This window comes from Myripristis murdjan, chromosome 7 (assembly GCF_902150065.1).
Source record: "Myripristis murdjan chromosome 7, fMyrMur1.1, whole genome shotgun sequence".
Lineage (NCBI taxonomy): Eukaryota > Metazoa > Chordata > Actinopteri > Holocentriformes > Holocentridae > Myripristis > Myripristis murdjan.
This window is the reverse complement of record NC_043986.1, coordinates 26,368,325-26,395,684: the sequence shown is the minus strand read 5'-3', so window position 1 is coordinate 26,395,684 and position 27,360 is coordinate 26,368,325. Positions and strand designations below refer to the sequence as shown.

General features: G+C 42.7%; 3 protein-coding genes across 6 annotated transcripts; 2 read left to right on the top strand and 1 right to left on the bottom strand.

Annotated features, from left to right (window-relative positions):
- The first annotated feature begins 1,511 nt into the window (after positions 1-1,511).
- On the top strand, positions 1,512-7,835 carry pofut1 (protein O-fucosyltransferase 1). The gene is made up of 7 exons (XM_030056627.1): positions 1,512-1,695; positions 2,392-2,513; positions 4,136-4,318; positions 4,633-4,745; positions 4,990-5,182; positions 6,100-6,342; positions 6,745-7,835. The coding sequence occupies exons 1-7, from the start codon at positions 1,557-1,559 to the stop codon at positions 6,934-6,936; spliced, it is 1,185 nt and encodes a 394-aa protein (XP_029912487.1). The 5' UTR covers positions 1,512-1,556; the 3' UTR covers positions 6,937-7,835.
- A 264-nt stretch (positions 7,836-8,099) lies between these two features.
- On the top strand, positions 8,100-18,493 carry kif3b (kinesin family member 3B). 3 transcript variants are annotated; one of them, XM_030055559.1, is made up of 9 exons: positions 8,100-8,235; positions 9,103-10,608; positions 11,211-11,312; positions 12,010-12,132; positions 12,629-12,747; positions 13,255-13,371; positions 13,580-13,685; positions 14,873-15,081; positions 15,976-18,493. In XM_030055559.1, exons 2-9 carry the CDS (start codon positions 9,205-9,207, stop codon positions 16,079-16,081), a joined length of 2,286 nt encoding a protein of 761 aa, XP_029911419.1. In that variant the 5' UTR covers positions 8,100-8,235; positions 9,103-9,204; the 3' UTR covers positions 16,082-18,493. The 3 variants fall into 3 exon arrangements, with proteins under 3 accessions (XP_029911419.1, XP_029911421.1, XP_029911420.1); XM_030055561.1 differs by lacking the exon at positions 8,100-8,235 and adding an exon at positions 8,273-8,416; XM_030055560.1 differs by lacking the exon at positions 8,100-8,235 and adding an exon at positions 8,273-8,526.
- A 1,015-nt stretch (positions 18,494-19,508) lies between these two features.
- Positions 19,509-26,993, bottom strand: pcmtd2b (protein-L-isoaspartate (D-aspartate) O-methyltransferase domain containing 2b). 2 transcript variants are annotated; one of them, XM_030055187.1, is made up of 7 exons: positions 26,881-26,993; positions 24,874-25,034; positions 24,181-24,331; positions 23,894-23,996; positions 23,608-23,779; positions 22,476-22,599; positions 19,509-22,255 (listed from the first exon to the last, which is right to left on the bottom strand). In XM_030055187.1, the coding sequence occupies exons 2-7, from the start codon at positions 25,027-25,029 to the stop codon at positions 21,705-21,707; spliced, it is 1,257 nt and encodes a 418-aa protein (XP_029911047.1). In that variant the 5' UTR covers positions 25,030-25,034; positions 26,881-26,993; the 3' UTR covers positions 19,509-21,704. The 2 variants fall into 2 exon arrangements, with proteins under 2 accessions (XP_029911047.1, XP_029911046.1); XM_030055186.1 differs by lacking the exon at positions 26,881-26,993 and adding an exon at positions 25,713-26,143.
- Positions 26,994-27,360: the final 367 nt, after the last annotated feature.

Here is a 27,360-nt window from a genome sequence, read left to right as displayed (position 1 = left end):
TCTGATTTCAAGGGAAACCACCGCAAAAGCAGAAAGAGCTAATGCAATATTTTGCATTGTGAACTTTGTCTGACCACCATGTTTATCTTCCTGGAGGGGCAACCAGAATAACTCAAACAATGAGTTATTCAGATGAATTCATACATCCATCCAACTTCTTTTCATCCGTTTCTTTTTTTCCCTCCAAGATTTTCATCCAAATTCTCAATATGCCACCAGTATGCGCTAACATCCATCATTATTCATTTTCAAAGCATGTGAATTAGTCCAGTGGTTCATGTGAAAGTAATGCCTATGATCCACTGTCAACTATTTATTTCAGCTACTCTCTGACTGACACTGACCTGTGAGTGGTGAGCAATCAAATCTACTTTTTTGCCTCATTGAACATCCATATTTATCTACATGTAGAATTAGATCTGCCAGGCAATTGAATCAATATTATTATTATTATCATCATCATTATTATTATTATTAATATTATTATTATTATTATTATTATTATTATTATTATTATTATCATTATTACTCTGGCTTAATACTTAGAGGACTGAACTGTCACAGTACTGATTATTCAGTATTTCAGTGTCACTTGGTTACATGCTCTCAGATGTCTCAAGGGTTTTAAGAAATCATTTGATTAGTAGTACAGATATTTTATTATTATTATTATTAGTAGTAGTAGTAGTAGTAGTATTTATTTTTCTATGTAGCACATTTTCTGAGAATGTGTCCATTTTTTAACAGTTCATTCTGGATTGAAACGTTCTCATATTTTATCCATCCTGATGAAAAATAAACAATAGTTCTTCTGTAATATTTGTAAATTAATAATGCATCTGTGCTAATTAATAGCCAAGTTATTGTAACCTTATTAGACTTTTGGGGAGGGGATTTTTAATCATAGTATGACAGCAATCCTCCTATAAAGACTTACAGTATATCTGTGGTGCTTAGGAGTTTGTAGTTTATAGTGACCTTATCATACAATATTTTATCTCATATGACATGTGTGACATACATACACTATACATATATAATCAAATAATTGATATTTTAGGCATCCTAACGAAAAATCAACATAACATTCACACAATATTGTTATAGGGATTTATGTGTTTGCAGTTTTCAGTTGTGAATTTATTTTAATCTATGGGATTTAATTAATCCACAACAGTATTACTGTAATATTATATTAATACTGCATGTACGTGATATCCCTACAAGAGTTTTGAGTTTTGCTACATTTTTTGCGTGGCATTCTTTTCATATAAACTTTACCATAGGTCTTTGTGAGTGTTTTTTTTTTTTTTTTTTTTTTTTCCGTCAGGTTTAGCGACACGATGGAAAGGTGGTATGTATTTCCAGACGGAGAACACAACAACAACAACAACAACAACAACTGGACACAGCAGTGCAGGAGAGCACAGTGTCAGCGTTGGTGACTGAGCGGAGCCCGGACTCCGCCACATGGTGTCCAGCTCAGCAGGGCACTGGTTAACACACACACACTGCCACGGCCGAGCAGTGCATGCTGGGATACAGAGTGAATCACAATGGCGGCGAATCAAGAAGCCTCCTCCGCTCTCACTCTCACATGTTTACTTACAGCACTTTTACTTCCAACCTGCCGGACCTCTGCCGAGGAGCTGAAGTGGGATGAGAATGGCTACGTGCTGTACTGCCCCTGCATGGGTAACTCACTGTTTGACACGGATACTTCGTTATTGTGGTCGCACGCAGCAGCTTGTCAGTGTCTCTGTCACCGTCTGGTTGTCCCGATACGTTCTCACACCAAACTTCATTCAGAAATCCGGTATTTAATTAAGCCTTGGTTATATTCAGATGAACATGCGACATAAAATATTAGTACACGCCTTTTCTTTAACTAATAGGACCAACCCTATAATTCGGCATACACAATGTCCACTCAGTCACTTATTAAACTTGGAGAAACTTGGAGAACATAGTTGCATATATTTTTGTCGATCAGTTGTTATCAAGTAATTAGTATAGCGTACATTGCCACTTTGTATCACTACATCAGGCAACATTGGAGTAGCAAAGTAATCTCCAGCTCCAGCAAAAGTAACTTTTGTGTTAGTTGTTTCAGAATTCTGTGGCTTCTATTATAACAAGCTATGAAACTTTCAAATATCAAGTCAATCAGCACCATTGCCCAGACTGACTAACTTAGGGCTTGAGTTAGCCTGATATGACAGCGACACTTTGTTTATGTTTCACTGAATATGTGATATTTAATAGGATGTGCAGGTCCGTCTTTACTACATGTTCTTCTGTTACCTCAAGCTTCCCATGCCTGCACATGAGAGTTTTTACAATGTTACGTTACAAAATTAGTGTTTTCTAGTGTCCTATGTGATTTTTCAGGTCGATTTGGAAACCAAGCAGATCACTTCCTTGGGTCCTTGGCATTTGCAAAGATGTTGAATCGCACCCTCGCAGTCCCTCCATGGATTGTTTACCGCCACCATACGCCCCCTTACACCAATGTAAGTACAGCTAGAGAGATACACTATATTACCAAAAGTATTCGCTCACCTGCCTTTACTCATACTATGAACTGAAGTGCCATCCCATTCCTAACCCATAGAGTTCAATATGATGTCGGTCCACCTTTTGCAGCTATTACAGCCTCAACTCTTCTGGGAAGACTGTCCACAAGGTTGAGGAGAGTGTTTATAGGAATTTTTGACCATTCTTCCAAAAGCGCATTGGTGAGGTCACACACTGATGTTGGTCGAGAAGGCCTGGCTCTCAGTCTCCGCTCTAATTCATCCCAAAGGTGTTCTATCGGGTTCAGGTCAGGACTCTGTGCAGGCCAGTCAAGTTCATCCACACCAGACTCTGTCATCCATGTCTTTATGGACCTTGCTTTGTGCACTGGTGCACAGTCATGTTGGAAGAGGAAGGGGCCCGCTCCAAACTGTTCCCACAAGGTTGGGAGCATGGAATTGTCCAAAATGTTTTGGTATCCTGAAGCATTCAAAGTTCCTTTCACTGGAACTAAGGGGCCAAGCCCAGCTCCTGAAAAACAACCCCACACCATAATTCCTCCTCCACCAAATTTCACAGTCGGCACAATGCAGTCTGAAATGTACCGTTCTCCTGGCAACCTCCAAACCCAGACTCGTCCATCAGATTGCCAGATGGAAAAGCGTGATTCATCACTCCAGAGAACGCGTCTCCACTGCTCTAGAGGCCAGTGGCGGCGTGCTTTACACCATTGCATCCGACGCTTTGCATTGCACTTGGTGATGTGTGGCTTGGCTGCAGCTGCTCGGCCATGGAAACCCATTCTATGAAGCTCTCTGCGTACTGTACTTGGGCTAATCTGAAGGTCACATGAAGTTTGTAGCTCTGTAGCAATTGACTGTGCAGAAAGTCGGCGACCTCTTTGCACTATGCGCTTCAGCATCCGCTGACCCCTCTCCGTCACTTTACGTGGCCTACCACTTCGTGGCTGAGTTGCTGTTGTTCCCAAACGCTTCCATTTTGTTATAATAGAGCTGACAGTTGACTGTGGAATATTTAGGAGCGAGGAAATTTCACGACTGGATTTGTTGCACAGGTGGCATCCTATGACAGTTCCACGCTGGAATTCACTGAGCTCCTGAGAGCGGCCCATTCTTTCACAAATGTCTTGTTTCACAGTCTGCATGCCTGAGTGCTTGATTTTATACACCTGTGGCCAGGCCAAGTGATTAGGACACCTGATTCTGATCATTTGAATGGGTGAGCGAATACTTTTGGTAATATAGTGTATGAGGAACTTCCATTTGTCCTTAAAACCTGGATCAGGATATTTATTTATTAGTATGCATATTGTGCTCAGAGCTTGACCAAAGCTTCTAAAGACAACTCTCTCTACCCCTGGCTTTTAAGCTTCCCAAATTTCAAATTACATTTCTCAGTGTTGTGTCTATCCTATCCTGCCCTGTCACATGTCCTCTGAATACCAGGTATATGAGAGCCCTGCTCACTTTTAGAGCTTACACCATATGCACCATGTCTGCAAATTCTACGATCTCTTGATATCTTTGAGTATGTTGTTACTGTACTTGACTTGGACAATGAAGGTTTGTTCTATTCTTTTCTACGCTTTTATATTCAGGTTCATGTTCCCTACAGTGAGTTCTTCAGGCTGGAGGCCCTATCTGCTTATCATCGTGTCATCAGTCTGGAGACCTTCATGGAGAAGCTGGCTCCCAAATATTGGCCGGTGGGACAGAGAAACGCCTATTGCTTCGAAACTGCTGCACAGAGGAGTGCAGATAAGAAGTCCTGCCCTATGAAGGTGAGGATAGAAACTTTAAGGTCTGTAATTTGTTGTGAGCAAAAAATAGATTCAGACCAGCTAGCTGCTTTGCTGCCTTCAGATGTTCCCTTGTGATTTGTGCTAATCAGGTCAAGGTGGAAGCCGTCCAGGTGGTACATTTAATGGATGGTGTTTGAGAGTGTGTGTGATAATGAAAGAGAGGGTGAAATGCTGCCCTCTGGTGGTCATTAAACCAAAATGTTTAAACCCCTGGCTCACCGATCTCTTCACACAGATCAAACTGTATATAGATACTGATCAGTCATGAATGAATGGTTGTGGTTCATTTTCAGGATGGGAACCCATTTGGTCCATTTTGGGACTATGTCGGAGTGGAGTTTGACAAGTCTGTCCTATTTGGTGGCATTTCATTTGGCACCTACCACCAATCTCATTGGATGAGGAAGTGAGTTCTGGTTTGTGTTTATATTCTAAGTGCAGAGAATTCAGTAGCAAAGTTAACATACTGGATGGCCAACATGACACAACCCTACTGTACCATGGCCACATAAAGGATAAGTTTGTCTAATGTAAAACATAAAAATACCACAGAATGATAAGTTGTTTATTAGAGCACTTTAACTCATGATACAAGAGCTGGAAACTGTATCTCTGGTAATTTATATTTTATTTTCTACATTCTCAAATAGGTTCCCTGCTTCAGAGCACCCGGTCCTGGCCATGCCTGGGGCTCCTGCTCAGTTCCCAGTGATCGAGGAGCACGTGGGCCTGCAGCGCTACGTGGTGTGGTCAGAGAACATGGCCAAGGAGGGAGACGAGCACATCAGCAACCTGCTGCTCCGGCCGTACGTCGGCATTCACCTGAGGATTGGCATTGACTGGGTGAGATGGAGCTAACTGCACGCACGGAGGACTAACTGACATCCTGTCTTTTGATTATTTCCCGTTTTCCCCTTCATGTCCATACACACAGTGATATCATACATTATAATTTTCATGTGTAAGTCTCTGTCCCATTTTTCCTCCAGTGTTGTAATAATCAAGAGACAAATCAAATGAGCTGTTTATTACACTTCTTTGTTCTTGCTCACTATCAAACATAGTTTACAACGTAGTTTTCTGCAAATCCTATCAGTTCATATCACAAAATTAAGGAAAAGGTATACAATTGTAAAAATTTAACCTTAACTATGAATTAGAGCCTGTCCAATACAGATTTTTTGGGGCTCATTTATATACCCATTTAAGAGGTAAAAACCTCTGATAACAGTATATTGGCTGATAATTTTTATGCATTTGTAGCAAGGAATAAGTAATTTTGGTTATCATAGAGCTGCAATAAGGATATGCATGGGAAGTGTGAGATTTTGCAGTGGAATAATAAACTTCTTAACTTCTTAAGACAATCTGCACCTCCATCTGCTCAGCTGCTTTGCCAACTCTCTTGCGGTACAAACTATTGTAAACAATGGAGGCTGCTGGATGAACTACTTGCTGATAACACTGTTTTTAAATGACCTTAAGTCCTTTCTGCCGCAATATGTGCTGTCTTTCTTGGATGTTACCAAGTCACGTACACCAATAAAATATGTCTGTGATAAGCCAACATTGGCTGATGAATATCGGCCAGTCACTGCCATGAATTTTCATAAAAAAATTTCACACAGCAGTCTCTTTATTTAGCTGCAGCTTTCAAACCATGAAAGTGTTGTGGGACTGTACAGAGGCTATTCTTGGTTGACTCTAATTCCCTTCTCCATTTCGTTTTCCTCCTAAACCTTTTGTGTGTGCCCTTACAGCAAAACGCCTGCAAGATGCTGAAGAGTGGCGACGCAGGGCCTCACTTCATGGCCTCTCCTCAGTGTGTCGGCTACAACCGCCAGACAGCGCTGCCCCTCACCATGACCATGTGCCTTCCTGACCTGGCCGAGATCCTTCGGGCCGTCAAACTGTGGGTGAAGAAGACGTCGGCCCGCTCTGTCTACATCGCCACAGACTCAGAATCGCACAGTAGGGACATTGAAAACCTCTTTAAGGGCAAGGTGGGTTCAGTTTGTCTCTTTCAAGCAGTGCACAAGTCTGTAGTGAGCGACTTCTACCTTAAATATGACTCATGTTCTTGTTATGCGTGACAAAATGTAACAGGAACTGACTGGTCACAGTTTGACTGAAGTGTGTGTGTGTGTAAGACAATTTGAAAACAGGTTTTGTCAGCTCTTTAAGTAGTGCACAGGAGCTCTTTGATGTTAAACATGCATGAAGTGCATTTAGAGTTCAGCCCTCCATGTATACAGGTTAGATAGTTTATTTACCAATATTTATTCATAATTTATCAAGATGGCCAGCATTTTTCATACCAGGCTCTTGCAGAAATATCACATTAACCACAATTTGAATGCTAATGATAAAGCCTACATTTGTTTATTTTCATGTTGCTTCTTTAGGTGAAGGTGGTGCATCGCAAGCCAGATTTGGCCCAAACAGACCTTTATATCTTGGGCCAAGCTGACCACTTCATTGGCAACTGTGTGTCGTCCTTCTCCGCCTTTGTAAAGAGAGAACGGGACGTCCACAGCCGCCCGTCTTCCTTTTTTGGGATGGATAAGCCTGGGAAAATAAGAAGAGAAGAACTCTGAGCTTGACTGTGAACTGACTTATGGCTTATAGGTCATGGAGAGTGACCTCTTGACTCTGATGTTGGATGAGCACAAGTGCAACCCAGTGGAGTATGTAGAGCAAGGGTAGGATTTAAGGTAACAGGCAAAGCTCCAATTTTAGAATGGATTTTAATCCGTGAGAATGAGGGAAGGGCTTAAGAGACAGGACATAGCAGGTTGGCAGTGTAGTTGAAATGTTTGTGGCATATCATGACGTGGGCACCGCTGCTATCAAGAGACACTTTATCTTTGTATGTTCTTTGATTCCTCATAACAGTAATTGCCTGCATATGTATATCAAAGCAGGTTTTTCTTTCAGGCAAGCACATACTACACAGTTTTGCATTCCAGTCAAGTTAGCAGAAGCTCAGGTCACCTCAGTGAACCCTGGAAAAGACTGATTGTAATGTCAGTTATCATGTTCTCACTCTATTTTTCTCTCTCCTTCCCTCCTTCTCTTTCTCCTCTCTTACTCTCTGCCTTCTCACCCTCACCCTAATGAGGGCACAGTAACTGATCCTGTACATGCTTATTATAGGGAGGACGAAGGAAACAGTCTTTACACCTCTCAGTGTACTAAGGCCAAAAAATTGACAAAATGTCTGTAGACCAGCCTTGAGTTTTATGCAGACAGCAACACTGTTGTGTGTCTGCAAATGTAGACATGTGTGTTCAGGATGGGGCAAAAGAGTTGATATACACTGTGCATAGTTGAAAATGGTTGAGCTGATTTAATGTAAGTGGGAATGAATGGCAGAGTAGTTGTGTTTTGCTGTATGAAGCCAGTGAATGCACTGATTTTGTAAGGTGATCTGTCAGATTTTTCTAACACGTTTTTCATCAATAAATTGATGCACACCGCATTTTCTAAGAATCAACAGCCTCAGCCTGGTTACTTCTCACATTGGGAGCTTAACTGTAAATAATAGCTGGAAGAATCAGCTGATACGCTCAGCTATGTTGGAGAGACTTGTTCAGGGTTGCCAGGTTTGCAGGGACACTGGGTTCGTGTCGACATGCGGAGAGTAGTATGTTTCTTAAACAGTGTTACAACGATTAAATATGTCTGTTCTCAGTATTATAAGTTTAATTTTATCACGCACGCTCATCTGCAGCCAAAGGAATTGATTGGATAAGTAAAACGCGATAATCAACCATACCATTTGGAGGGATATTACTAAGTAGACGTGGCAACCCCATTCGGGACCGTTTTTTTTCACGGATGAGCGGTGGCTAATGGCTGACCGGGATCCTTGGATTAGCTAATGTTGACTACTGGTAATTAATGATTTTTTTAATGGACGTTATTGCATCTGTAACCTGACGCGGAGAAGCACTTGCAGTGGTTTTACGTGTCTAATTTTTAGGTTATCTTAGTCGTGGCGGCAGAAACATTGTCTGGTGGCTCACTAGCGTTAGCCAGGTAACGTTGGTGCTACCAGACTTGGAGCTTCGTAAGGTAACCGGAGTGTTTGCCGTTGCTAGGCCGATCTTGTTGTCTGAAGACACTTTGCATTCGCCAATGTTATCTGACAGGTTTGCTTGGGAAACGTTTCCAACATGAAGTAGGTAAGTTAGCCTAAGATGCGTAGTTTACGAGCCTGCTAAAGTCAGCAGAGTGATACCAACCGTTGTCACTTGAGATAACAGGAAGGTCCGACTTTGAGCTAACCTAATTCATAGTTGCCGGCGATTGGGCTAATTTTAGCTAGGGTAGCTAAATTAGGCTGTGGTATTGGCGTACTAGCTAAACAGTAGAGTCGCTTGTGCACGTTACTGTCCAGTGTTAGGATGTTGACCAGCTACATTTAACCTCGTTAATCGTGATGGGAGTTGATGTTGTGTGATATGACTCACAACTACAAATCATGACCATTAGCAGTTTTTTTTTTGCAAGAAATGTAAAAGCTGTCAAGGCCAGGAGTGATTGAGCTGTAGTGCAGGTTATTATCGGTTCTGTGTTGGTATAGCTAGATCAGTGTGATGAGTCTGTAGTAAACTGTGGCTTTGTGTTATGTTGACTCTTATGTGGTAGATCTCCATTTCCATGTAATACTGAGTGACCTATCAAGGTTATGCCTCATCATGAAAATAATGCCCTTGCTAGTATGCTGCTACCAGGGATTGATTATGTCTTATTAACAGGTTCTCATGTGGGCATTTCTGACACTGAAGTGTAACTGAAGCTGCACTTGGATCACAGAGGGGATAAAGTGCCAGGAAGTGGGCTGTCAGCCACTCCTCAACATGTCCAAGAGCAAGAGCTCAGAGTCAGTCAAGGTGGTGGTCCGCTGCCGGCCTATGAACGAGAAGGAACGGGCGGCCAAGTTTGAGAGGGTGGTATCCGTTGATGTCAAATTGGGCCAAATTATTGTCAGGAACCCCAGGGAGGCCTCAGCCCATGAGCACCCCAAAGTGTTCACATTTGATTCAGTCTATGACTGGAACTCTAAACAAGTGGATCTCTATGACGAAACCTTCAGGCCCCTGGTGGAGTCAGTTCTTCTAGGGTTTAATGGGACCATCTTTGCCTATGGGCAAACGGGCACAGGGAAGACCTACACCATGGAAGGGGTGAGAAATGACCCAGAACGGAGGGGGGTGATCCCTAACTCATTCGACCATATCTTCACACACATTTCACGCTCCCAGAATCAGCAGTATCTAGTGAGAGCATCATATCTAGAGATCTACCAAGAGGAGATCAGAGACTTGCTGTCCAAGGACCAGTCACGTCGCCTTGAGCTCAAAGAGAGGCCTGACACAGGAGTGTACGTCAAGGACCTCTCATCATTTGTCACTAAGAGTGTACGGGAGATTGAACACGTCATGACTGTGGGCAATCAGAACCGGTCAGTCGGTGCCACCAACATGAACGAACACAGCTCACGTTCTCACGCCATCTTTGTCATCACCATTGAGTGCAGTGAGCTCGGCGTGGATGGGGAGAATCATATCAGAGTGGGCAAGCTGAACCTGGTTGATTTGGCCGGCAGTGAGAGGCAAACCAAGACCGGCGCTCAGGGAGAGAGGCTCAAAGAAGCCACAAAGATCAACCTGTCGCTCTCTGCTCTGGGGAATGTCATATCAGCTCTGGTGGATGGCAAGAGCACCCACATCCCCTACCGAGACTCTAAACTCACCCGTCTGCTGCAAGACTCGCTTGGCGGCAATGCGCGCACCGTCATGGTTGCCAACATTGGCCCAGCCTCCTACAACTTGGAGGAAACCCTGACCACGCTGCGTTACTCCAACCGGGCCAAGAACATCAAGAACAAACCACGCATCAATGAGGACCCCAAAGACGCTCTGCTCAGGGAGTTTCAGGAGGAGATCGCAAGGCTTAAGGAGCAGCTACAGAAGCGCTCAGGGAAGAAGAAGAGAAGGAGGCAGAGGAGGAGGGTCGGCGAAGGAGCAGACGAGGAGTCTCTGGAAGAGGGTGAGACAGAGGATGATGAGGAGGAAGGGGATGACAAAGGGGATTACTGGCGAGAGCAGCAGGAGAAGCTGGAGAGAGAGAGAAAGGCCATCATGGAGGATCACAGTCTGGTGGCTGAGGAGAAACTCAGGTTGCTAAAAGAAAAGGAGAGGAAAATGGAAGATTTGAAGAGAGAGAGGGAGGCAGGAGAGATGCTTGCTGCCAAGGTCAAGGTAAGCAGACTTTGCTAGAGTTGATGTACACCTGTCAGTCCAGTATGTGCTTGTAACTTCTGCATAAACCTAACAAGAATTTGACCTGTACTAACACTCTACTGTATGGCTGGGCAATGTAGATGAAATCAAATACTGCTATTTTTGACCACATACCTCCTAGTTGTTGTAGTTATATTGTCACAGTATTGTAGGCATGACTCATGCTGCTTTCACAAAATATTTACACAGTGAGATTTTTGATAGTCATCACTAATGTGGATCTGATGACCAAACAGGAAGAGGCAAATAACAGAACAGCTAGAACAGTCTAATAAGTTCAGAATATTGCATCCCTTTACAGTAATACAGCCTTTGAAACCAAGGAAACAACAACACTTATGCCATATCACAGCATATCCAAAATCACAGACGTATAGCATATGTAGTCTATCGCTATACGAATGTTATATGAATATAATACTGATATATTGACCACCCCTACGTCACTGGCTAGTATTTATTTCCCTGTACTGAAATTCACTATGCCACTTGAAAACCCTCTTTTTTCCCGTCATGTGTCTGCACCTTGTCTCATCCTTTCTTTTTCTTCCTCCAACCAGGCGATGGAGAGCAAGCTCCTGGTGGGGGGAAAGAACATTGTGGATCACACCAATGAGCAGCAGAGAATCCTGGAGCAGAAGAGACAGGAAATCGCTGAGCAGGTATAGCTGTGAGCTACGTCTGCACTCAGGTCATCTGATGATGCAGCCGTTTCCTCTTCTCTCTCTTGCAGCATTTGAAGGTCACAGTGAAAGGAAAGCATTAATACAAGTCGTGCACACGATAGATGTTTTGACTGGCAATGCTGCAATGGGATATGCTCCTTGATGACGGAGAGTGATTATGATGGTGTTGCCCACAGCAGGAATTAATCTTATTTTTCATTGGCAATAGAGGCTGATAATCAGCCACTTACTCTATTTTTTATCAGCCAAGTATAATTTAAGCTAAGTGCAGCTTTTAGCATTTTGGAGTGTAATCACTAGACAGTAGTTACCTGCCAAAGTGACTGTGAAAGTAGACGAAATTACCAGCAGGGCAGAATTTACCAGCATTTGCTGTAGTTGGTGGGAATGTCCAACCCATTATTTTTTCCAGCTTGTTATAATAAGTCAGTATTACAAGTCTCTGTTGAATGCTCCTCTCTGATTGGCCAGTCAAGTCCCTTGCTTTGCCAGGGCCTTGAATCACCCTGTTGGAACTTAATTTGCTATGCTGACGGACAGTATCCCTCACTTGGCTGACTGTTTCAGATTGCATGCCAGACGACTACCTCACTTTCAAGCAATGACTAATGTGGCCTGATCACACATACAGGCTCTTGATGCACAATGAGCGTTCGTGTGCATGTGTTTGCAGAAACGGCGAGAGCGTGAGATGCAGCAGCAGGTGGAGTGTCGTGACGAGGAGACTCTGGAGCTGAAGGAGACCTACAGCTCTCTGCAGCAGGAGGTCGACATCAAAACAAAGAAGCTGAAAAAGGTAGCGTCCGCCTACCTTCACTGGTGTGGGAAACAGCTCTCCCTCCTCTCACCCATCCAAACAGGCAGCAGGCAGTCTCTGGTCAGCCTGTGGTATTATTTACAATGTTTCCACACCTGGCAGCCATAGTCAGTGGTGAATGTTTGTCTTCCTGAAAGTTTGATGCTCTTGTGAGGCTTTATGCACCTGGTAATGAAATGCATTATAAGTAGGGCAGATATTTCAAATCATACAGGAATATATTTTTGTCTTGTTTGAATCTCCCATATTTAAAGTAATGACTGTCAAGCACGTCCAGCCCAATTTCCAACGCTATATTTTTATAAACTGACTATCCAGCACTTGAATCAAAACCCTGGCTCCTGCTCTTTTCTCCCTTTTTGTTTTTTTTTTCAATATTGGTATTTTTTTCTAATTACACCTTTTCCTCCATCTCTCTCCATTTCCTTTTTGGTCAACTCTATTCCCTTCCTGTTCCTCTCTCTCTGTCCTCCAGCTATTTGCCAAGCTGCAGGCAGTGAAGTCAGAGATACACGACGTCCATGAGGCACACATCAAGGAGCGTCAGGAGCTGGAACAGACCCAGAACGAGCTCACCAGGGAGCTCAAGCTCAAGTATGGAGTCTGCATATAATTTTACTTGTAGAATAGGAAGACACTGGGGAGAGATGATCGATATTCTTAATCTGCTGGTGAAGGAGGAGGAATATGTTTATCTCCATTGCATGCTCTTTGTTATAAGAATTTGAGCTTGAGACTGAGAAATAGCAAAGAAGGTGGTTGTGTGTGATGTACAGCAAAATAAAGAATGCTATGTTTGCTGAGCCACGGATGCATTACCATTTTCTTGTTATCCTTTTGTTGTGTTTTATGCTTGAACTTGCTCTGTCCAGGCCTTGTAATGCCCCAGACATCCTGGTGTATTACTTATAGCATCTCTGAATGACTGCATTGAACCATTAGGTTTCCTGCCTCAGTGTAATTACCCAGCAAAACTGACCTGAATTCCCTCTCTGTATGTAGGCCCGTCTATGTGCTTCTTTCATTTGTTTTTAAGTGCCTATTTCTGTCTCGCCTTCATCTGTCTGTGACTGTCTTTCTGATCTACTTTTTGTTCCTCAGACATCTGATCATTGAGAATTTCATTCCCCTGGAGGAGAAGAACAAGATTATCAACAGGGTCTTCATTGATGAGGAAGATGACCACTGGAAAATGAAGCCCATCACGCGTATAGAGGAGTACGTAACAGAATACACCATGCTCTCCTTTTGGGACATTCTTATTAAAATTAGGCAGCTTTAAACAAAGTGCTTCATTGTGAGTGCACATGCTGTATTAAAGTTCTCTAATACGTTATGGAGAATTGTGTATTAGAGAAGCATGAGGCACAACACATTTCTTCTTGAGTGTGTGTGCATCGTAACACTGTTTGTATGTATCTTTCAGTGACCATCAGATGATGACCAGGCCGGTGTCAGCGGTGGGCTACAGGAGGCCTCTTAGTCACCACGCACGGATGGCCATTATCATGAGGCCTGACATCAGATACAAAGTAAGCTGTTCTGCCACTCGCCTTCTTTTTGTATCGCTAAACATGTTCACTCACACAAAAACCCTCACAATGAATGGTCTTTATGCATAGAGAAGACATCAGTTTTCATCTCTTCTTCATTCCACTGAATTTACCACTTAGGTTGAGCTGAGGCACTTAAATCAAGCACAGACAATACAAAACAGCACAACGCATTGTTCCTGACATGACATATAATTCAAATAAAATAAATAATAGGGATTACAAGGTACAGAGGAGACCAGGTATAATATAAAGCATTTTAACAAATTTTCAGCAAACAGTGTGGGGCGTAGCGTGTTACAAAGAAACGCCTTTTAAAGTACTCATATTACTGTTTTAGTGGTAACTAGTAAACTGGCACATGAGTTTTTCAGTTCAAGTAATCAAATATTGAGTTGCTTTTTTCAAACAAGCAAGCTGTTACTGTAGATAATTTATCCTGATTCTTTTGCTGGCATAAAAGCAAAAATTAAACCTCTATGCCATACATTGACTGTAACATTAAGACATGTTACAGTGTAATTTTAATGTGTCACTCTTCTCTTTTCTCATAACGAGTTACTTTTAGTGGCACTGACATAATATAATAGGTTATTAAAAGTGACATTCACCAACACTGTTCAGTGGGTGTGCCAGCAGCTATTTACTGTATTTTTTTAAAGCAAATAGTTCAACCCATGACATTTAAACACCCACAGTAACACCTCATTTTGCTTCACCCTACCTCTCAGTCTGTCTGAAGGCATGTGCTACCTTCAGTGTTTCCTCTGTGGCTGTTTTATAACAGGTGGTGCCATTTATATTCCATGGTGGCAGTAGCTGATTTTTGGTAATCGTTCCATGTCCATCACTGTCAGTCACAGATTCTGGCAGTGCAACTTGATAGATCTGGACACTTAGTTGATTGTGTTTAATAGAGCTACTTTGGCACACTGGGCCAATATTTGTTTGTGCTTGTTGAGGTAAACTGAGATGCATCATAAGTTTTGTTAATTTCTTGTTTATTGGGGCTAATATTCCTGCTGTGGTGGTACACCACGGCTGAGGGAGTGTAGAGGAAACACTGCTACCTTTCATTGCTGACACTTCCAGAAATGCACCTGTGATACACGATCGTCTCAGGTAAAACTGACCTCCTGATCTTCTCTCCTGTTTCCCCTGCTCAGGCTGAAAACATCCTGATGCTGGAGATGGATCTGCCGGCTCGAACTACTAAGGAGTATGAGGAACCAGTCATCGCCCCCAAGGTGGCCGCGGCTCTGGAGGACGCTCTAAGGGATGAGGACGAGATCCAGGTAGACGCCTCGGGTTTCCACAGCCTGGGACCGACCCCACCTGCCAGCGCCAGTGGCAGCCTCAAGAAACCAAAGCCCGGGTAAGTGTTTTCGCCAGTGGCACAGTTAGGTTCACTTAGTTACACTCCTTGCTTATTCTTGGCAACCTGATCAGCAAACAAAGGGAAGAACAGGGCTGGGTATTGACACTGATTTCCAGATTCTATCTGACACTGATTTTTAATTTGATTCCATATCTATTCAGATATGAATGTTATGATAGCAGTTTTGCGGCTTACGTATAGCTTTTTTTTTTTGCCCAACTTCTCTCTCCTGTCATGGTTTTTAAAGCCAAAATGCATCACGATTTCTGCCGTGAGGCTTAATGGTGCTGGTTTCCTTAGGGTAGTAGTTCACAGGGTTTCTACAATTCATGAAAATCCTGGGAAAGTCATGGAAATTGAAAATATGTTTTACAGGCCTGAAATTTTTTTGGAAAATGATAACATCTCCATGAAAAAGTCCTGGAAATTTGATGTTAATCTTGTCAAGTTGAGCTAGAATCTTTGAAGGGAGAACTGAGATTTTCTGGAAATTGGTTCTGATATACCACAGAAATCCAGTCATTGAAATTTGTAACAGTATGTCATTACGAGAAAGTAATGGAGAATTTTGGAATATAAATGACAAATAAGTGTAGAAACCCTGAGTTCAGCAGACGATATCTGCAGGACTGTAGGTGTTATAAATAACATTTAGCAAAATCGTTCACTCATACCTTGGAAAAAATAATAGATTAAAAGATCAGTCTCTTGATTTGAATAATCAATATTGGCTCATTTAAATGAACATCTCAATTAATTGGAAAATCAGTTTTTTTACCCAGCCCTGAGCAAAAGATTACATGTAAAAGTGAACCAAAAATACCACATCTGCTCACAACATTTTCTTCCACCATTCCTTTTAATCATCTTTTGTTGCTTTCTCTCACCCAGTCGACCGAGAACAGGCAAGAAGTCGAGCACCCCGACCTCTCCATTCAGCCCATCCAGTCCAGGATCCCCTCTTTACCCACAGTCCCGTGGCCTGGTGCCCAAATGACAGCCCCGTACCACTACTATACTCATTTGCACCTTTACACTTTGGGACCCGAAACTTTGAGAGAATGGGTTTTGTTGGGGATTTGTATTTGTTGTTGTTTTAAAGTCAAGACATCAGTTTTCTACCGACTGCAAGTGAGAAAATTCTTAGAATCATGCTGCTTTATAGTTTTTATCTACATTTTAACCACAAGACCATTAACTGTTATTAGCCTTTTTTGGGGGATGGGTGGGGGGTTGAACCAGTCATGCTTACCCTGAGTTAGTACACTATGATGATGTCCAGTTCGCACGAACACTCAAGTCACGACACTCTAACACTGATTTTACCTTTCCCTGCACTTGGCTTGAATGCCAACAGTCTTATGATCTATACTTCACAATGTTCTTAATGTACAGAAAAAAATGAAGGTGGGCTTTGAACCCCCCTTTGATGAACTGCAGTATCTACAATGCACTTCTTCCTCATATCTTCCCAGATCCGTGTGACATGCTGGAGTTTGTAGTCCTCTCTGTTAAGTGTGGACGTACTGTAGGGGGAGATAAAGACACCTGGACTAGGCAGCTCTGCTGTACTTGTCTTGTAAGGCTGTGTGTTTGTAAGTGTTCATCTGTGTGGTTCTGTAGGTCTGGCCATGTATATGTATGTATGTATGTGTGTGTGTGTGTGTGTGTCTAAGTTTGCGTCTCCTGACATTTTTAGGTTTACATGATACTGCGCTGTTATATTTGTTTTTTCTGTGGTTGGACATTTGTAAATGGTAGAGCAGTGCTTTAAGTTTTTATGTGTGTGTGAGTGTGTGTGTGTGTGTGTGTTTTTCGTCTTTGACAACTGAATCTATGTGGTCATAAGCATACAGGCCAGAAAGCGAAGCACACTACAGACTTAGCCTCTGTCACGAGTTGCTGTAATCAGTAGATGCTGTTCTTCCTGGGGCGCACAAGATGGAGGTGGGGAACTATGGGAGAGAGCTCAACACTTACACACAAACACCCACGAAGGATACACTGCGGGTCGCACGTATCGCAGGTTGGCCACCAGATCTCTTAGCGGTATGTTTAAAATCCACTGCGATGTTAACTGAGCTGTCGCATGCCTCAGATTCATCAGGGTTCCAAGGTGCCTTATCCGTGTCCTTAATCTCTGCTGCTTTCTTCAAAGTGTGTACTTAAGTTTGTCTCAACCGAGATATCGCTGCGTTTATTCATTCCTGCAGCGGCACAGTCCCAGCATTTCAGTCCAAATTAAGTACACATCTTAGATGGAGAGGCAGAGCTTTTGGACACTGCAACCAACTTACCCCCAGGCATCTGGGGGAAGGGCCACAGGAAGGGAAGGCAAGTGGAGCAGAGGTGGAAACATATTCCCCCTTCCATATTTACCTCATCAACCTTTTTACCAGTCTGAGTGGTCCTTGGAATGAACTGATCGGTCTAACAGTGTCCACACTAAATCCTGATGCAGTGCAAAACTCTTACATACCGGGGTGCCATAAAGCTCAGTCAAATCCTACAGACTATAAAGCATATAACACACAAACCATTACATTTGTATGCCTCCAGGTGGACAATATGCAGTTGTAATCTCCATTGTTCAGACTGCATGTCTCTGGTGCTCTCTGTTCCCCACACTTCTCAAACTGTGAGGGGTGTGCTGCCCGCTTGCTGCTACTGTGTAGGGTTCCTCAGCCCACTGTGACATTGCATCAGGCCTGGGACAAATGGCAGATGAAATCCTTAGAAACACTGACACTGTGCGCAGTTGATCTCGTCTGTTGCATAAGAGCCATCAGAGCATCAGTTTAAGTGGCCCTAATAGAAGAGCAGAAACCTTGAAAGTACTTTGAAAAAACAAACAAAAAAAAGGATTTCAAAAGCTGTTTTACCCACGCCTGCATACCTTATGTATTTATATATGTAACAATAAATATAGACTTGTTGATAGGCAATCCTCAGTCACTTTTGCAGATGTAAAAAAAATAGTAAATGGGTTTCCATATTGAAAAAAAAATCTAACTTATTACCATCTTTTTCATTTTTTATAAACAGATGTAGATAAATTTTTTATTCAGTTTGTTTTTCTTTAAAATAGACTATTGTTTTATTTTTGGAGCTCTGTAATTTAAAGTTATGTGCAAATTTTTATTTTTTGCATCACGTCTTTTTTTTTTTTCCACAAGGTACAGATTTTATTTTATTTTTTTTGTTTGTTTGTGCACACTTAAAATGGCTTTAGAAAGACCTCCACTTGACTAACATGTCGCAAGATGACAGTTTGGCTCAACTGTTGCGCAGTGTTGTTTGGGAAAGTGGAGGCTGTGCTTATTTAAAAAAAAAAAAAAGAGAGAGAGAGAGAGAAGTGTGACATTTATCCATGTCAGAGTCGAGTATTTGAACGTGTCCTGTACATTTAGCCTCATAAGTCATATGGTAATCGAGATACAAAGATAATCTCTTTGAAATAAGATCTGTTTTAGGAAACCATAACATTACAGTGTCGTATACTTAACCGCATGATTTTAGCAAGCTTGATTCATAGTTCATTAATCCATATAGGAATTTGGTAACCAAAATGTGAATGTCTTAATTTGAATGCAGACCTTTGCATATTTATCCCATGGCAACACCACTGGACCCCAACTCCATATCTAAGACTTTTGTGACCAAGTTTTATGTGCTGGTATTGTTTTGTAGCCAAATGATAATTATGCTGGTGCACTTCAATATGTGGCCGGCTGTGTCTTTTACTTGTTTAGTTTCTTTTGGTTATTAAAGATGATTATATGATGACAAAATGATGGTGTGTCCTGTCTCTTTAGTCACTGTTTAATAGTGAAAAACTGGCTTGTTGATGCAAAAGTGTGACCTGTAAGATGTACATTTTATTCATTTAAGAACACTATCAAGTAAGTGCAAATCTCTAAACCCTGTAAAAACCTGCAAACATTATTTTTAAAGCATGAAGACGCCATACCAGGGTGTGCTGCCTTTGTTAACCAAAACATGAGACACAACAATAATACAACACTCAACGACACTTGTGACTATGTTTTGTATAATGGACTTTATTAACAGCAGTCAATAATACAGCTGAAATTGAAAAACAGACGGGTCATCCTTACCAAAACTTGATGTTAAGTGCAAAAATTACAACATGATATACATTCAGCAGAGAATCACAACTGCACAACAAATGAACATGAATGGTATTTGAAGTCAAAGGAAGGAATGGTCCTACGTACAGTACTTAAAGGTAGATCCAGCAGCAGCAAAAATGGCAGAATGGAGGGGGGAAAAAAGTGAAGCATGATATCAAACATTAGTAGGAATTATAAGGGATTTCATTTTAATAGCTTCATAAAGACGCAATCCTCCCATTCCTTTACTGGAGATGGATATATTACCTTTATCACCACTACTTATGCAAAGCCCGCAGTATCGTGATAACAGCACCTTTTTTTTTTTTTTTTAATCCAATGAGCTCCAGTTGTATCTGCTCATGTAGGCGCCTCTGCATTGTGTTGTGCAGAGATCACCTTGTTACTCATCGCTGATTCATCCTGCAGAATCTACCTTCCAAATCAGCGTGGGAAAGTTTTAAGGCTGTAACTATCACATTTTATCACGTTAAAAACTAAAAGACGACTCGTGAAAAGAGGCCATCATTTCACCACTGCTAGTAGTATTTTTTTTATTTTTTTTTTAAATGATCCGACTGTCAGTTTGTTTCTTCTAGTGAGTGACTTGCTGTTGATCTGCTGTTCAAAGAGAATTTCAGAGTCCATGCAACATAAGTTTGGCACAGAAGGGAGAAGAAAGTTTGGTACCAATGCAATAGTTCAAAGGAATAATGCCCCATCTAACTAGAAACTATAACAGAATATGTCCATAGGTTGTTTTTTTTTTTTCTTTGTTTTTTTGTATTCATCAAAACGTCTGAATGTTTTTTTTTTCATGGCTCTCAAATCAAAACAGACAACAAATTCATGTGTATACACCACTTCAAGTCTCAAATAAAATTCTGAAAACAAAATATTAATAATACAAGAACCAAAAAAGAAAAAGAATAGAGCACTAGCACACATCAACAAAATGTGTTGATGGTGGCAAAAAACCTGCACGCTGTCAATCCAAAAAGAAAAATTGTTTCATTATACATCTTTATCATGCTGGTTTTTTGAATGTACACTGGAGTATTGGATAGTAATAATACACTCTGTTATGGTCATTCTATTTTTTTTATGAGATCATGATGGGATGTGGAGAAAAACATTGGGGTTGCCTTTGGATACACACGTCAGGGTTTAGGTCAGTTGCATCCCCATGCAACAAAGTCAGGAGACAAAGATGAACTCACAAAATGAAACGTCTGCATAGAAAATGGGAAAACGATTCAATCAAATTTCAACAAACTAAAAATGCCTGAAACAAAAACAAACCCTTTATTGATGCCCCAGGAAAATAGATAGCAAGAGGGCAACCCCTCGGAAACGCAGATAATTTAATGCCGAGTTAAATTATCTAATTGATTGGGGGCTCAAGGCAAAGCCCCTGGTCTGGTTGGAAATCATCATAAGCGCTACACCATCACAGTCAAAACTCCCTAGTTGCAGCTACAATATCATGACAACTGGCCAAGGAGAAAATCTACTGGACCTTCTTACATCATCTTCAACAGCTGAAAACTTTCAATTTACATTTTTTTTCACTCACAATCTCAAGCTATGGGCAGACTCTACGTCTAGTGATCCTTTCCAATAAATCAGCTTTTCTAAAAATATACCTTCCTCCCACTGGTCCATATCACACAACACCTTATGTGGACAAGTCAGAGCTTTGTCCGATCATATTTCAGATCTCAACTTCCCCAAGACCTGTACCCCCCCCTTCATAGGTCACAACTGTAATCATGGGCTCAGAGTGAGAGGGAAGAGAGCTGAGCAGGACTGAAGAATGTCTTATTTTCTCTAAGTACGCCAAAGTCGTCTGGACTCTCTCCCTCTTGTGCTACAGTGTGTACATACACACAGACTCTGTTACAGCGGTCTAGTCTGCTAGACTAAACCATGGTGGTAGCTTGTCTCAGCGCTGCCAAGATACCGTTTTACAATCTGAGTGACTATTATCAGGTTGTGCTGGCAATGAACAGCTCTGCAGAGAGATAATCAGAGTAAATATGTGTTATGACCCAATGCACAGATTCTACTAATTTCCACCTGAAAGGACGCTCGCAGGGACAGAGAGGAGACACAGGCTGTACATCGGCGACTGTTTGGTTGTCTGGTGTGACTGAGAGAGCTACAGTGAGCTATCTGGTGTCTGCTCTATACACAGACTGCTGAATTGTTTCTATCCCGGCATAGAAAAACCCTCCCCCCCTCCACGGGACAAATTGAACTGACTCTCTACAGAGTCAGGAAATGAATCAAGTAAGGAACGGCGGGAGAGAGAGTGAGCGAGTGAGTCGTAGAGAGGATGAATGATGGGGAGGGCGAGGAGGGGGTCAGTAAGGTGGGCGGCCTGGTGCCCTGCCTTGTACAGGTGGTAGTGGGGTTAACAGAGGCTTCAGCCCCGGCTTGGTGGTTGCGTCTGCGGTTCAAGACCTGGGTGAGGATCCAGTGGGCTCATTTCTCCCTGTAGTACAGCAGGTACATCTTCAGTGGTTCAGGCAGCGGCAGGCCCAGAATCCTCTCTCTCAGGATGTTCACAGCCGGCTCAGGTCGAAGCAACTCGCCCGTCTCCCTCTCCTCCTCTTCCTCCTGCTCCTCCTCTTCGTCCTCCTCCTCCACCGCCTCCTCTTCTTCCACCACCCCTCTGCCTGCCCTCCTGCTGCCTCTCAGCTGCCGCCTCCCCTCCCTCTCTCCTTCCTCCTCATCTTCCTCCTCCACTCGTCCTCCCTGGTTGTTGTTGCTGTCCAGAGCAGCAGAGCCGATGCCGCTGCTGGCCACCACCTGTCGGGTGGCCAAAACCAGGGAATTGCAGTGGCGCCGGTGGACACGCCGCCGTTTGAAGCGGGGGCCATACTTATGAAGCCCGGCCACTGCCAGACCCCTCCCAACGCTGAATGAGGAGCCTCGGCCGCGTGATTGGCTGTCAGCGCTATCTGTGGTCACCCTGAGGGTGTGACGGATGGAGATGCGAGCCAGCTCCTGTAACGTTCGCACCTCGTATATGGCTGTGAAATTAACAGTCATAGAAACAGGATGAAAAGAAGACAGTGATAAGAAATGGTGGACAGAATTCAGAAGTCAAACCTTAAAACTTAGCACTCTAATTAAGTTGTATTTTAATGAAATGCTGCTAGTGATGGTGTGGCCGCACAAATAACAAGAGTCTTACTGTAGCAACATTTCTGACAGCTTGTCACAGGTAACAAAGCTTGAAATGAGACTCACGCAGTGGGACAGTCTTGGGTTTGCCATTGGTGCTGTGTTTGGGCAGAACCAGGGGAGCGAAGGACACAGAGATGATCTTTTTGGTCTCCCAGCTGTTCAGGCCTGTGCGGGTGATCTTGGTCAACTGGAGAAAATACAGCAGGATATAAACCATTACAACAGTGCTGAAATCAGGAGATACAGTATTGTTTGTGTAGAGTACATTAGCATTTGATTCAACATTCAAATTAAATTCTTTGCACGTGGCTTAGATGTGCCACCAAAGGAATATTCACCATTCAAAAATGTTGACATCATAGTGGCAAAATGTTCACAATGAAACGAAATTCAAAGTGATAAAAAAATAAGGACTATTAGCTATATTGAGGCATTGGTGTGAAAACTGACATTTTTGAAGATGCTGAATGCATTTCCTATCTTAAAAGACACTTGCAAAGCCCCATTTTGGAATATTGTGAAAGTTGCTGTGTTTACACTGAGCATGTCACCCCCATGCTTATGGTATGTTGAAACTACATGTAATGCAAACAAAACAGGGAAGCAGTGCTCCTTGTGTGCACTACAGCAACACTAGGGGGTCACAAACTATGTTGGGTTGCTTTAGCCGGCCAACAGTGACCAAGATGTCCCCTATGATTGGTGCATGTCGCCCTGGGTGTAATCACGTTTTTGTTGTTGCTGTTTGTGTCTGAGACATTGCTGCTTGAACCACAGGGACTATCTGGTCTGTTGGCGGCTCTGTGGAGGGACAATCAGTTTCATTTTGAGGATTCTTGATATAAATGGAAAGCTGCATCATCCCCCAAACGTTCATCAACTTTCACCCAGCAGTGTCTGAGATATTGAGCATCAAGCTTAGGGCCCTGTTGGCCTGGTGCTTGCACTGTTGTGGGCCAACTGGGTTTATATTCAAAATGACAGACCCTAGAGTCTAAATTATTTGCATAATGTCATCCAAAACAGACCAACAGAGGCTCAGGAATTGTGGACAGACAGACAGACAGAAAGAAAAAAGGACAGAGTCCAGTCCATAGACCTTTCCTTGATATTTAATTGTGGGGGACAAAAACAGTTACGAATGACTAAAAGTGGACAAGGAGGTGATAGTGGGGTAAAAAATAAGCACACCAACCTTCTCCTCAAGGGGCAGCACAAGGATGCCCCCCACCTTGAGCAGGTTCTTCATGTAATCCTCGTGCTCCTTCTGCACCCCGGCTCCACAGTACACCCTATCATACTGACGGGTCTCTGGAGGGATCTCCAGGCAGTTGCCCACCACAAAGGACGGCTCGCAGAACTCAAACCTGAAGAAAGACACACAAAGCCGCATGATTAACAATGCAAACATTGCACACCAATGACTAATGAATGAAAACTACTGTAAAAAAAAAAAAACTGAATACTCTTTGGAAACCCACTTGTCAAAGCTCTCGCTGGTTTTGATGAAGTAATCCAGCTTCTGGTAGGCGTATTCTATCACATCTGCATGTAACTCTACCCCGTGGTTAACTCCAAATGGTCCTGGAACAGTCAGGACACCACAGTGTTGCATTTACCACATTTACATGAACACTTCAACACTTCACATCCTGGTCACAAGCTTGTTTCTCTAACATTCAGGAGGCCAATATCGCCAAAGCCAATATGGCCAAATCCATGTGAAAATCCAGACATTTTGTCCTGGATTGCGGCCATTACCACATACCCAATATGAGCCCGACCATGGTGCTGAGGTAGCCAGTGCCGCTGCCCAGGTTGAGGAAGGAGAGTCCCGGGTGAAGATCCAGAGCCTCCATCACCTCAGAGTAGATACACGGAGCAGACAAGTGGATGTTCCCATGTCGCCACGCCAAGTCCTAGCACCATTAGCACAAGTTCAGCAGTTTTTCTCACCCCCAAAAACTTATGTTTCAGCTTACAGAGCACATTGTGCACTACCAATATGTCCTCACAAACTTGATATTCATATATGCAAATCACTGACAAGTAACTCTAATAAAGAATACGTCTTCTCATCCATAACCAGTCCCCCTCCAGAACTATATAATATAATCTTGCGTGCTGTAACTTGCTTTGCACCTACAACCCTCTCTGTGTGAACCTCAAAATTCTGTCTCTGCAGGGTGATTAGACCACACGTTCAGCTACAGAGCAGCAGTGGTAGGGATTCAGTGTCTTGCTCAAGGATACTCCAGCAGGACAGATGGATATTGTCACCAAAGCTTGAACCCACTCCTCCCAGCTGAAGGACGATCTCTTACCTCCCTGCTGTTTTGTGATTTTGGTACACTGACCACCAAACATTAATGAGGGCCAAGTGCTGAAGCTGATTCTCTTTGCTACTGTGCATTACAACATACAAACTTAATTTTGAGTGGTCCCAATCCCCATCCCTCACCTTGTACGCATTGTCCCGGTACTCATCTAGGTAATAGTCAGCTCGGTCGATTGCTCGAAAGGCCCGCTCTACCAGATCTGATCGAATGTAGTAAGCCTCCTTCAGGTTGTCAATCAGGTCGTCATTGTCCTCGCCAGCGCTCACAGCTCCGCCCATCTTGTCTGAAGACAAACACAGGAACAGGATGATTAAAACAAGCTGAACATGATGTAAATGGATTTCTGAACATCAAAGAGTACTCTGTGCCTTTTGTCAACAAAACAAACCTCTTCCAAACAAACCTACAATAAGCACTGTCAGCAAGCATTACCAGGACGGTGAGGAAAATCCCTGTTGTTTCTAAATACAATGACATCTGATTGTTGATTAGGGCAACAGACTGTGAATGTCCATTATTATGAGATGTGTATTTTTGTTTGGAGTCAAGTGTTTCCACAATTGCTTAACCCTGCTTGGTTTATTTATTTATTTCTATCATGGCACTGTTGCCATGGTACCATGGTGATAAAGAGCCAAATTGAGGTCGGTGGAGCCTACAACACCTGTGCACTATCAAACTTTATCACAGTTTACAATGCTTCAGAAAATCATTCCCAAGCACCATAATCACTTGTTTATTGAGCAATATCAAGGGTAGTGAAAGCTGAATTATGATGAAGATTTAACTTTCAACTATGAATCCTCACACCTTATCTGCAACATTTCACACAACTCCTACAATCCTTTTCTTGTAGGTTATTCATAAAGGACTTACAGTTATTTCCAAGAATATGCTGTGGGACTGAACACAATCTGTATCTGTTTGATAAATGTTGACAGACACTTTGGATAAAACATACCTTGTATATGCATCAGTTTCTCCAGATTTTGCCTCCTACCACTTTCCCAAATCCTTTATCTGGGCTATTTTACAACCACAATTGAAGCATATATGTTGTTGGGTTTTAAGGATTACATGCCTGGCCTCCCAAAGTAGTGGCCAAACCACTGTTTCAAAATGTGGCTCATGTGAAGCTCTTTAACACCACAAATATGATTAAAAGCTGCACAAAAAAACTTGACCGGACTTAACCAAACAAATTTAGAGACCTTAATGAAACTTTTGGCAGGAGCACACTAGGGGTAAACGCCGCTGCAGTGGCTGTGGTTCAGGGTGGTGTTAAAAACAGCACCACAGAGCAATGCCAAAAGAAGTGAGAGACAGAAATCACAGGATGGCCAAACGCTTGCCATGTCATGTCACAAGGCAATAAAAGAACAAAAGGACCCTGGCCATTTAAATAGTGCTGCTCCTCCCGCCTTTGATGCCAGTTGGCTAAGGTGAGGAGGACGCTGTCAGACGCGGATTACCCTGAGAAAATTCACAAGACACCGTATACGACTTGAGCACCCACTTGAAGCAAAGGGGACAAATGAATACTGCTGTGTGGATATTTTAATAAATGATTTGTTATAAATACACAAGCTAACGCAGCTAGCCACGGGATGGCACTGTAACCCATTCTCAAACAAACTATTTGGTTTAGTAGGCTAGTAGGGTACACACTTCCTGGGAAACAGTGCTATTTATATTTCACAAATCAGTTGCTGAGGTAATGAATTAGTATTACCACTCCTTCACTGGTATAGTTTTTAACGAGCCTCGGCTGTCACAGCTGCCATCTCATTGAACTGAAGACGGTGTGAATCAACCGCATATGTTCACGTTGGCGCGGCTGGTATTGTTTGCGCCATTCAAGGTGTACAAATTTGGTGTAAACAATGGCATTCGAGCATTTTCGATCTAGCAGTCATATGATACGAACAACAACAACGAAGTAAGACATTTCTAACGGACTGCCACGCACTGGCAAGGTTAACACAGATGGAAACAACCGCAATCCCGTCTTCCCTGAAAAAGAAAGATCGAGACAAGAATGACAACAGCGAGGTTGCTCGCGCTCCGCTGACAAACAACGGAATATCCGCGTGCCTGCACGTTGACACCCGATAAAACAAACGTTGTACCTTGAGAAAACGCCGACTGTTTTTCCCTATCGTTGCGTTTTTCCCGTGTATTCAGCCCTTTGTTGTTGGAGGGGATCCAGTCAGAAACACACCACTGCTGGATGTAAACATTCGGCCAGCTGACGCGTTGACGTCACACGTCACGTACGCGACATAACGGTCGGACGCGGCCTGCAGCTGCGAGCCGACACACCGTGGAGGGCAGAGGAAGAAACAGATTGTAACACTGATGGTAAAATATTAGTCTTTTGTCAAGTTTAACTCCAACTAACACCAACTGAAATGAGTATTTCTGATAATAATAATAAAAAACAATGGCTCTTATAAATGTCTTGTAGCACACCAAGCAGCGTTGAAAAATAGTTCCATGATTTCTGTAACTTTTTTGACAAGTCGATAAATTTATACCCCACTAACCAGCCAGTTCCTACTCAGAAATATCAGCTACTAACATAAACATTGTAATACAAAATTGTATTT

What these genes read in the sequence shown, in the direction of transcription:
- kif3b (XM_030055559.1), top strand. Translation starts at nt 9,205, where the DNA reads ATGTCCAAGAGCAAGAGCTCAGAGTCAGTCAAGGTGGTGGTCCGCTGC. An exon ending in TGCTTGCTGCCAAGGTCAAG is followed by an intron (nt 10,609 to 11,210) that starts GTAAGCAGACTT and finishes TCCTCCAACCAG; the next exon opens with GCGATGGAGAGCAAGCTCCT. An exon ending in ACCAGGGAGCTCAAGCTCAA is followed by an intron (nt 12,748 to 13,254) that starts GTATGGAGTCTG and finishes TTTGTTCCTCAG; the next exon opens with ACATCTGATCATTGAGAATT.
- pcmtd2b (XM_030055186.1), bottom strand. An exon ending in ACCGGGACAATGCGTACAAG is followed by an intron (nt 24,332 to 24,873) that starts GTGAGGGATGGG and finishes TAATGGTGCTAG; the next exon opens with GACTTGGCGTGGCGACATGG. An exon ending in ACCAGCGAGAGCTTTGACAA is followed by an intron (nt 23,780 to 23,893) that starts GTGGGTTTCCAA and finishes GTCTTTCTTCAG; the next exon opens with GTTTGAGTTCTGCGAGCCGT.
- pofut1 (XM_030056627.1), top strand. Translation starts at nt 1,557, where the DNA reads ATGGCGGCGAATCAAGAAGCCTCCTCCGCTCTCACTCTCACATGTTTA. An exon ending in ATACGCCCCCTTACACCAAT is followed by an intron (nt 2,514 to 4,135) that starts GTAAGTACAGCT and finishes TTTTATATTCAG; the next exon opens with GTTCATGTTCCCTACAGTGA. An exon ending in AGAAGTCCTGCCCTATGAAG is followed by an intron (nt 4,319 to 4,632) that starts GTGAGGATAGAA and finishes GTTCATTTTCAG; the next exon opens with GATGGGAACCCATTTGGTCC.